General features: G+C 30.7%; 1 protein-coding gene across 1 annotated transcript; it reads right to left on the bottom strand.

Annotated features, from left to right (window-relative positions):
- LOC109329605 (pectinesterase-like) lies at nucleotides 4,831–10,601 on the bottom strand. The gene is made up of 3 exons (XM_019563297.1): nucleotides 9,659–10,601; nucleotides 7,757–7,917; nucleotides 4,831–5,683 (listed from the first exon to the last, which is right to left on the bottom strand). The coding sequence occupies exons 1-3, from the start codon at nucleotides 10,501–10,503 to the stop codon at nucleotides 4,989–4,991; spliced, it is 1,701 nt and encodes a 566-aa protein (XP_019418842.1). The 5' UTR covers nucleotides 10,504–10,601; the 3' UTR covers nucleotides 4,831–4,988.

Here is a 12,062-nt window from a genome sequence, read left to right as displayed (position 1 = left end):
AACAAGTGGTCAGTGTTTGAACTCATAAAAGCTGTCGGAGAAAGGTGGCAAATACAAGCATGGAGAAGACACTGAACCTTCAAGTTCACTGATTAATTCACTATAGGTCCAAGTACCATGATAATGGCCCATACACATACATAGAACTTTTATGGAGATAAGCTAAAGAAAATTTGTCCTATAGTTTTGATCTTTGAGACATGATTTTCTATAGGCCATCTTTGATATTTACACAATTTGTTGTTCAATATTTTCACTTTAATGTATTTGTCCATGCTAATGTATTTACATAATTTTTTCTTTAGCACATGTATTTATATCAATGAAATTGGAATTGAAAAGAGATGAAAGTTTATATGACCTTGTATAAGCAAGAAAATTTGTAAGGGGTGTTCTTGGCCGTGTAGGTGGTAAGGTGGAGTCTGCTCCATTGGAATAATAGTCAACTTTGGACTGCCTAATTGGGTATTTGAAAAGACATCCTGAGACTTAAGTCAATATAAGTAAAGATACATAAAGAGAAGACACCGTAAAAGTATATTAGTATGAGAAAATAAGTGTAAACTTTTTTTATGAGGAAACTCTCTTATTTATAAAGAGTTTGAGTGAAACATATTTCATCGTAGGATACTTTTAATGATGATGAATAGTCTTGCCAATATCTACTAGGTGGGTTGCTTTAGCCATGTTGGTCAGCCCTACTGCATCTATGATCTTTATCCAGGATGAGTCATTTTCTCGCCTATCCATGCTATCGTAATCAAATATTATTTTTGAGGATAATACATAATGTTCAACTAATGTTTGGCTCTATAATAGTGTGTGCACTATTTAAGCACCATGTTTGTCCAACATCATATATTTGTGGTTTTATAAGTATTAACTAGGTTATGTCTTATTATGTCATTTTTTCTTTTAGTTAGATCGATCATCTGAGTATAATCAATAGCCACATTCCACGTGGGCTGAATCTTATCCGTCCGATGATGGATTTTGGTCCTATGAATCAACTGATGTTTGACTAGTTAGACACATGATAGAACAATGGGAATATCAAAATATGAAATCTTTTGGTGAAAATTTGATTGTAAGATTTTGTTACAAAGTATTGCAACACCAAAGCCAAATGTCATGTGATTCTCTGGTGTCTTCCCACATGGAAAACTAGACAATTCATGCCCATTTTCTTTGTACTTGGTCAGAAGACTGGTGAGGACTCAATGAAAAAGCTGACACCACATTTCTCATTGGCGTGGAACTTGGAAAATGTCCAATTCCATGCTTGAATGTGGGATAGCTATATCTCAACTGTTATATTGATTTGTTGTTAAAATCAAACTTCTTAATTATATTAATCTTCAGTAATAAATAAAAAATGCATATAATATTTTAAAATATAGACCATATATTCATTTTTACTTAGTAAGTAGGGGATTAGTAGAAGAATTAGATAACCGTATTTAAAAATATTTAATTTCTCCTTTAATTTATGATTTGGTTCGGTTGCCTTTATTATAGATCATGCATAGTTTTATTGTAAAGGCAAAATATAATATGAGGTATGTAGTTGGAGTTATTATAATTTGTTTTGTTTAATAAATATAATTTTATCACTTATACAAGTTAAATCTGGCTCGAACTAAATTGCCATTCGTTGTGGAGGAATGAGGAAATGTGTGATTTAGAAATACAAATGCAAAATATTGGACATTTGTTTTAATAAAAAAAAATTGTTTACTAATATAGACTAATTTTCTAGAAATATATCAACAAGAAAATCTATAAGTATTTGAGCATAATTTTTTTTATATATAAAAAAACAAGCTTTAAATTTTCTAATATACTATCATTTAAATCTTGTAATAAAACTTAAAAAATGATATATTAAATAGAGGAATAATATTAACCAACAATGAGTTGATATGGTGATAAAGACACCACAAAATTTTAAGCCTACAGTAAAGATTTATTACTTTTATAGTACAGTTTCTTACTTTTATTCTTTAAATAGTTACAATTGTACATTTATTAACAACACCCATCAACGTTTTATATAGTTTCTGATTTTTATTCTTTAAATAGTTACATTTGTACAGTTATTAGCAACACCCATCAACGTTTTATCCTTGATTTATTAATAGCTAGGTTAAAAAATATGTAGTATTAAATAGAGGTTTGATTTTAAAATTGATACCTTACATTACATGATTTGCTTCAAGGCATATAGTATATAAATATGTAGTATTCAATTAAATATCCATATTTATATGTAATCAGTTTATGAGAAGTATAGTGATAGACAAATGTGAAGCAATGTTGTTGTGTTGGTGTCTGTCTCACAAATTAACACCCACCACACTACACTACACAATCATTTCATGAACACCATAATTGCTCCCAATATGAACATTATCATGAGAATATTTTTATTTTTCTAATTTGACTTTCTAGAAATGATTAATATTATCATTTTCTTACAATTTTGTTTCTACACGAAGAAAATATAAGGTGAGTATTAGCTCAATTACTACAAACAGATACTTTATGAAGGTTGGTTGTTTCATGTCATTAATGGTGGCACTATCATCATTAAATGCTCTGGTTTCCTTTACTTCCCGTGATTTTAGGGCATTATTAAATGTCTCCATTTTATATTAATTATAATATTTATGTATTGTTACTGGTATAAAATTTTATATACAGTTAATATATTATATATTATTCATTTGTATTATTTTTTAGTGTAATATTTTATATACCATTATTGTGAAGATTTATACACAATTAGTATATCATTCATCATTCATTTGTCTTAATTTTTTGAATAGTCAATTATGATTAAATGCAAATGACGGATGATGCATGACAACATATGTATTTATAAAACTCACGCACCATTACATTTGTTTCTTTTAATTTTCTTAGAAAAAATAACAATAACTAAATATAAATGATAAATGATATAATAAAATTATATAAAACTCGTGTTACATACATTTTTTCTATATTTCTTGAGCTAAACTTTTATTGGACCCTACCACTGTAGGACTTGCTACATTGCCATCCTAAATTTTTAGAGGGCTTTTGGCCCAATAAATTAGCCCTTGGTCTTTTAATTTTTGCCTACATCTTATTCCCAATCATTGGACTAAAAAAGTTGGGAGACATTTTTTTCATCCAAAAATAATGAGATATACACTCTATCAACCTATCCATTTCCTATAAAATACTCTGTGCCCCTTCAAAATATTCCCCCTCATAAACTCATTCAACGTATTCACCCTAACAACCTTCTCCCAATTGATTCTATAAACCTTGATCATGGATTGTATGTTCTAAAATATTTATGTCTCAATGTTTCAAGCCAATTAAATTTTACTAAATAATATAGAAAATTATTTTCTATTTTTAATTAGGTGACACTTTTTAATTAGGTTGAGACACAAATATGACACAAAAAAGGTATTGATGATATTTATTCGTAAACTTTTGTCTCTCATCTTCAACTTCTAAACCTACTTTCACAAGTGCACCTCAATAAGGAAGACAAAGTCACAATTCTCGCTTTGAAGCCAATAGTAGGTTACCAATAATCTCAAGGCAAATTTGTTTTCAACTTCAACCTTCTTTAGGCTAGTGAGTTCAATATAGAAGCTAAAATTTATAACTGCTACACTTAGCTCATGAACTTAGGAATTTCTGAGAAATCCTTTTATGATTTCTACATTGGAATCAGGAACTTATCATGAACGAAAAAAGGTTGTAGAAAAAACGAGTCTACGATATCGATCACACAATCATTGTATGCTAACAGAGTCAAAGAGTGATGGGATTTAATTTTTATGTTTATAGTTGAAGAAGAAAAGTTAGTTTTTGGAGAAGAGAAAGTTGTAGCACTAGCTGAAAAGACTTACTAGGTCGAGCTTTAAGCAACTCAAGGCTAACCTTGATATCCTTAGCGCTTTGTTTGGGAGTTACGAGGAAAAGAGAATGAGAGAGGTCAAGAGGTTAGGAATGCCGAGGAAGTGAAGGGAAAAGAAATGAAATCATTCTCCTTGTTTGAGAGTATGAAATTTAGATGAGGATGTAAACTAATGATAGTGTAAGATTTTTTTTTTCCTTTAAAAATGTAATTAACAATGAGAAATGGACAATAATGTATAATTATATAATATTAGTAAAAATATTTAGCTATTTTGATATTTTATCTCCAAAAAAATCCTAATGCTTTGTTTCGAAGTGGAGTTTTGGAGGGGAAGGGATGACTTTGGAAAGTCTTCCCCTTGTTTGGGAGTTGGATCAAGGAAAGGGGAATGTTTTGGAGAGTTTCTCAAACCCACCAAAACCCTCATAATGTCTATTTTTAAAGTTCCCCCAATTTGGAATATTTTGGAAATAAAATTATATATTATTGTCCATTTTCAATTGTTAATTACATTTTTTAAGGGAAAATAAAAAAAATATTATTACATTATCATTAGTTTATCCTCCTTCATCTAAATTTTATACTCCCAAACAAGGGAGATGATTTCTTCCTTTTCCCTCCCCTTCCTCCTCCTTCCTAGCCCTTTGATCACTCTCCTTCCTTTTCTGTCCTAACTCCCAAACAAAATCTAAATTGATGAAACTTTAAAAATAGTCATAGGGTTTTGGAGGGTTTAAGAAATCCTCCAAAACCTTCCCCTCTCCTTCATCCAAATCCCAAACAAGGAAAAAATATTTTAAAGTCATCTCTTCCCTTCCCCTCGAAAACCTCACTTCCAAACAAAGCCTAAAACAATTTTCTCAACAGAATTTCACCATAAACAATACCCCACAAGTCTATAAAGATTAAAATTAAAACACTACCTTTATTATTAATTCCTTTTGTCAAAGAAGTATAACAATGACAAATTTCAGTCCATTCCAACAATGAACATTTTATAATTGTACTACATAATAAGGATACCAAAAGAGTAATACATAACAACAAAACCACTCATAATAATTCAACTCAAATCAGAGAAAAATGGAATATCGGTGGAATTCAACCATTCACTGCCTTGTATGAATTGACCCACTGTGAATTTGCTTGCCTCAATGGAACTATTGATTATATGATAACCTGGCCAAGTAACTCTAGCACTTGTATTAGAACCAGGTCCTCTATTTTTGTACTCTCCATAATATAATGTATCCAATGCAAATGTTCCATTCCATTCTAACCACCCTGCTGGATCAATCAAATCATCTATGTAAGATTGAAGAAAAACAGTTCTTGAGTACATTTTCCAAGGGCGGCCTAGGTACGACTTGAACGTCGATTTAACCGGGTTCAAATCCGCGGCGGCTGCAACCTTACAATTCAAAATCGATATTCCGGTGTTTTGATTAGGATCTTCTCTACCTTGAGCAGTGAACAAATTCTTTTGATTTGGGTCAGGCTTGCGTGCATATAAGTTGCAATTTTGAAAGACTACAGCTGCATTGCCAAAAATGAAGTCTACGGTGCCATAAATGTCACATTCACGGTAGAATTGGCGCAAGGAATGAACATAAAGAGTGTCTTGATATGCAACAAAACTACATTGGTAAAAGGCTGATAAGTCTGCACCACTTCTCAAGGCTACAGCTTGGTGCTTACTTGGCCCAGCTGAGTTCTCAAATGTTATACCCTTCGCTATGAATCCATCTCCAACCACAGCTGAACACCACAAACGTTGAGAATTTTTAATAAGTTGGCTATTTTTTTTTAGTAATGTGAGGGCTCATTAGATCCCCAAATATCAAACTAAGTAAATGTTAAAGGTTCAAATTCTGTAAATGATACAGTTGAGAGAGAGACAATAACTATTTTTTCCGAAAGGGGCAATATCAATCTAACATATATCCTAGAGGGAATAATTGTTTATCTATAAAGTGAGAGGATACTATTTGTTATAAAAAATGTGGTGATAAGAGGGATAAAAGATTTCCGTTCAAAGTATCCATGCCAAAAATATGGAATTGAGTTTTGTTGATTCATAATTGTAGGATAAAAGAAAGAGAAAAAAATGTATGCACTGTCGAATTTTTTATATTGTTACTGTATTATTCATTATTTATATTTAATTATTATTGACTTTAAATATAAATGAATGATGAATAATACATTGATTGTATATAAATTCTTGTATTGTGAAATGTTAAATTAGTGAGCATAGCATATAATAAACATTAAAGAATACCATAAAACAAGTGAATTGCTCACTGGGCCTAATAATGTATTGAAAATTAGCTCAAATCCAAATTAAAGTCACTCTTTAGTTAGGTTGGAGTCAAGTGGACACTTTCCAGATAAATAAATGTGGAAATGAAAGCATAGATCTAGTCTTAGGAATTTCCAACATAGTCACATGTATCTAGTTTTGTTCTTACAGTAAGAAGAGGTGTCGGCAACTACTAATCAAGAAATCTAAAAACAATAAAAAAGATTTAGTCATTGGATTTGATACCATATTTCTATGTGAATAGAGTCAGATACTCTTACATATTATACGTATAGTTAAACAAATGTAATTAAGTATAATATACAACTTAAAACAGGGTTTAGCTGAAACTATTTCCTATGTTAATTAAAATAATGTAGGCTAACATGTTATCTGGAATGTGAGACCTTGGTTTTGTAATATGATATTCTTGATGGGAGAATCACAAGAATATAAGACAATTGTCTGTATATATTAGTATTACTATATATACAAGTTGCTGTCCTTGCATAGTTTAAATATAGTTAAGAGAGATTTAAAACAAGTCTTGTTATATTTTCTACGTTTTTTATTTGAATTTGAGCATTGTTGATAGAAAGTCTCTTCAAAAAATAATAATTCAAATGAATGATAAATGAAGTTATGACTGTGCATAAATATTTATATTGACAATGTATGAATATTATACTCTAGAGAAAATATGTATGCACTGATAGTGTATAAGTTTTATACACTATTACTAAATTACTCAATCATTGATATCTAATCCTCATTAACTCTTTAAAAAAAGTAATCCAAATAAATGGTAGATGAAGTTATGATTATACATAAATTTTTACACGGACAATATCATATATTATACTATTTTAGCAATATCACATTAGAAAAGTAGTACTTTTTTATATTTGTCAAAATTGTTGCTAGTATTCTATTACTATGAAGTAAGATAGATTTTTGAAAAATGCATATCTGACAATCCTAGGTATGGGTGAACATATATACGCTCATGCAGCTATGAAAACCGACAGAGGGAACGTGAGTGTAATATATGCATGAACCACTATATAGGAGAAGAAACCTAAAAGTTTATGATGAATGATTTTAAGTCTAGTGTTAAAAATGTAAGAATGTAATTAAATGATGGTTATGATTATAATTATACTGTGTTCGTTGTAATTGTGATAAATTGAATAAAAATGCTGTCACATGTTGTTGGAACTCAATAACCATAATATTATAATCACAGATTATGATTTCAAAATACAATTAAAAACATCAAACGAAATTAGAGTAGGGCCGGTTTCTTTGTTTTTGTTAGTATTTTTTGTTTTCATGTTTTAACATCAAATCCAACATATCAAGGGAAAAGAATATATTTTTGAGCATCGGGAAGATAAACTGTTGTTTTTTTGTATTATCAAGAGTATTTATCACCTTTTTTGATATATAATTAATCTCTTTCAGAATTCGTGAAACTTTAAAAAAATTGTAGCAATAATCGAAAGAAGAGAGTTGAGAATAGGACGCACCAAAAGTAGCTGATTGGAAAGTAGTCCACCCATCCACAACATTCCTACTGGCCTTCACAACAGTGTTTCCAATTCCATCTCCAACCAACATTAAATTGGTCTTTTTCTTTATCACCTCCACATTCTCAAAATAAGCCCCTGATTTTATGTGTATCACAAACCTACCATCACAAAAAATTAACTACACAATTAATGTTCAATAATCGAAGGCCACACTAACAATATAAACAATGGAACTTAGCTTAATCATTTTATCATCTAATTCCCTTATTTGTATAACTAAATTGACTTAGGTTATAGTCACAAATTTATTTTCTCTCTAATATATCAGTCTATGTTGTCTTCTTGCTTATATGAATTCTTTAAGTACCTCCGATACTTTTCAATAAGATATATTTTCCAATAAAAAAATAGTATATGATGTCTATAACTAGCACAAGGGCTTTTATATGGTATAAATGGTAATAAACAAAATCTCTCGCAACCTTATACTTAATCTTATATATAAAATCCATATAAATTGTTCTCTCTCTATAATCTATTTATTTGTATCCGTAGATTTGATACCTAATTATTATCTCACGGATCCACTTACAACACATTTATTCTAACATTCACATATAAATACAAACTGTCACATTCATTAAATATAGTACAACAAAAAACCATTTTTATTTATAATATTTTTGTATAACTAAGATATTTAATAATTATCATACATATGACTAATAAACTAATCATTTTTAGAGGAGCAAGGATCCTCTGCATTAATGGAGAGATAATTAGTTGTTTTTACACATATTTTCAATAACAAAAATGTGATTTTGTGGTAAACAAAGAGATAAAAGTGGAGTCTGAATCCTCTCCATGACAGGAGAAGTCAGTGCAGAGCCATGATTATGACATGTGGCAACGTCATTTTTTAACGGTTAAAATTTTAAAATACAAATTAATATTATTTTTAATTAAATCAATTCATAAAAATGGCAAACATACTCTTTATTCTCTCTCCCTTTCATTCCTTAATCCCTAACCAAATCTCTTCCCATGGCTACCACTATTTTTCTTTTGTTCTAAATTTTTTATCTCTCCTCTGTAACCTACTTCTGCACTGCCACCATAGTGTGCATTCGTCGTCGGAGTTTCTCTTCCTCTTCCATATAACACCTCCGCCTCATCCTCTCAAGCAAACATTTTCTAAACTCTTTTTGCTTAATTGTTTCACCTTGTCCAAGTTGCTGTATGAGTTGAAAAAATGGTGTCTTTGACTTTGAACCATGATTATGTGTCTCTTGTTTTTTTATTAGGAGGAAAAATGTGGAAGGTTTCTTTTGCATTGTTGAGCATGAATAAAAAGTGAGTTTTGATTTTTTTGAGAGGTGAAATTTTACCCTAAAAATTATAGAATGGCGCAAAGAAGATATGGTGGCAGCCATGAGAATAGATCTGGTCAGGGATTAAGGGATGAAATGGAAGAGAATAAAGGGTATGTTTGTCATTTTCTGAATTGATTTAATTAAAAATAATATTAATTTGCATAAAAAATGACATTGCCACATGTCATAATCATGGCTGTGCACTGGCCTCTCCAATAATGGAGAGGATCCACACTCATAAAGCCACATGTCATAATCATGGCTGTGCAGAGAGGATCCAGACTTATAAAACTGTTATTACATATTATTTTTTGTGTGTTATTATGTGGTACTTGCTTCTCTATTAATGGAGATGATCTTACTCTTTTTAGAGTGTGTGACTCTCTCTCCTAACAACTTTATTTTTTAAAGATTGAAATTTTGACCATTGCTAAGTAGGATACACAATGATTTAATGATATCTTATTCAACAAATGTGTCGTTCTTATTTTTGTTTATATTATGTAACAATGGTAGTACCACGTACCTAGTTTTGCTCGAGTTTGGAGCTGCAGCAATTGCTTCCACTATAGTTGAGAAATTGCCAGTGCCATCTTTTGCCACCACAAGATCGAACTTGGTCTCATTCACTGAAGCTTGGAGTAGCTTTCTATCTTTGAATGATACCCAAGAAGGGAACCCATCTTTCATCTTTCCATATTCAGGGAACACTTCAGACTTAGATTGTTTCTTTACTCCAGGCACTTTTTTAAGCATAGCCAAAGAGTTACTAATGTGATGTGAAATCTCATACAATTTCTCTTCAATCCTATCTCTTACGTGAGTTCCTTTACTATAAGCAAAACCATCAAGGCACGTGTATAAATTGGTCATTGCACCACTTAGCAAAGTTTGAGAGTCATGGTAACGTTTGGAGCATATTGTGCTTTGATTGAGATCATAAATAGAGGTTTTGAGTTCCTCTATGGTGTTATCAAAAAGGTTGTTACAATCATCAAGTGCTCTTTGTTCTAGATTGTTGAGATTTCGGAGATTCTTTCGAAAACTGGTGCAGTTTGAGGAAGACAATGTTACCTCGTATATGGTGTGGTTGAGGAGGGTGCATATTGTTTGAGGGACAGATTTTGAGGTAAGATCTTGGAATGAGGTTAAGGTTGAGACACATAGGTCAGGGTAGAGTGTTCCTTCACATGTGGAATAAGCTACTTGAATGTGTTTTTGGTAATGAAGGTGTATTTCTTGGTGTCTTAGATTTGTTGTTGTTGTTGTTGTTTTTGGGATGATAGTGAAATGGGTTACAAGAAAAACAATGGAGAGGATGGTAACAAGAACCAAGAAGAGTGGTGGTGTTCTTCTCATATGGTTAAACATGGTTGAAAGACTATAAGGGAAGAAATTTAATGATGGCAAATGAATCTTTAAGATATGGATCTTAATGTGTGAGGTGAAGTGGAATGATGAAGTTGGATAAATAGGGTGGTTGAGTGCATAAATGAGTATGATCAAGTGTGAGCTTCACTGTAGATCTCACAAGACATCACATGTTTTTGTCCTTATCAATATGGCTATCATTTCAACACTTGAGTTTTTAGACCAACACTCGTACACTTTCAACTATTGGGAAGTTATTGTATATGAAAATAAAGAAGATTGCAATTCTCAATCCCCTTTCTCCTTTTTCTCTTTATTTTCCTATAATCAAAAGGAGGCAAGACTCATCTCATGTAAAAAATTATGTTTTTTAGTGTATTTTTAAGGGTAAAAATATAATTTTAATGTAAATTAAAGGATAAAAATGTTATAATTATTTAGTTTTTCTATGCATTTCCATATAATTGTCCTCTCAGGCAATGGAAAGGAATTTGACTATATATGTCATAGGTTAATCTTTAGGTATAGTAAAGTGTTGTTCGTGGTAACTTCACACATACACACAAATTTATGATAACAATGAATATATAATTCATAACTATTTATTTAACTGTACCTTCAAAGCATTTGGAACATGCAACTAATTAGCAAAACGTAATTATGTACCATGGTCTATGCCCATGTTTCATCTTGGAATGGAATTACTTCATTTTTTTGTTTTCAAGATTGTTCTATAACATCCTTCTTTGTCCAATTTTTTCAATCTTTCAAGGGTGCAAGGTTTTAATCCACTCACATCACTTCAGAAATAAAAAAAGTAGTTACCCGAAAGATAATAAAAAGGTTATGACAAATAAAAAAGGTTTTAAAGCTAACTAGAATGCGTGTATATATGCTAAAAGGAACTATATATAACCCCAAAACAAATACTATGCCTATAACAAACACTTGAAGCTACTATGTATCGTGTAAGAATTCAAAATGCAATGGCAAATAAGGAGCTACAAGTGTTGCACAATGACCAAAAGCAAAGAAGCTTGCACCACAAGTAATCTTAGAGAGGGGAAGAACAAATAAAGCATTGTAAGATGCAAAAAAAAACTTTTTAATTGGACTGAAACACAATAAGACACAAAAAAGAAACATGTGATCTCCATTCTGTTAATAGAATACCCGAATTGAAAAACTAAAATATAATTAAGCATAAATAAACTGAGGATCAAGCTTCTAGTTTATGCTTCCATTCTAATAAATCTAAAAACTAAAGTCTTTCACACTAACTCACAAGACAGGCAATAACATTAGTCAAGTATTCAAGTTATATATATGCTTTGGGATATAGTATAGACTACACTATTATTTTTATTCTTAATTTTATAAATCATCAATATATTATAAGGGTGAAATTTTTCTCTCAACCAAATATTAATACCTTCAGTAACTCAAAGTTAAGACTTTTAATAAAGCTAGAATTGTTGAAATTAGGATCTCCCAAAATTTTGAATAGTCTAGTTAATATCTCCCAAATTTGAGTTAATTATCACCACGATGGTTATTAA

The sequence above is a fragment of the Lupinus angustifolius genome, chromosome LG16 (genome assembly GCF_001865875.1).
Source record: "Lupinus angustifolius cultivar Tanjil chromosome LG16, LupAngTanjil_v1.0, whole genome shotgun sequence".
Lineage (NCBI taxonomy): Eukaryota > Viridiplantae > Streptophyta > Magnoliopsida > Fabales > Fabaceae > Lupinus > Lupinus angustifolius.
Note: the sequence above shows the minus strand (reverse complement) of the source record. Positions and strands in the feature narration are given on the sequence as shown.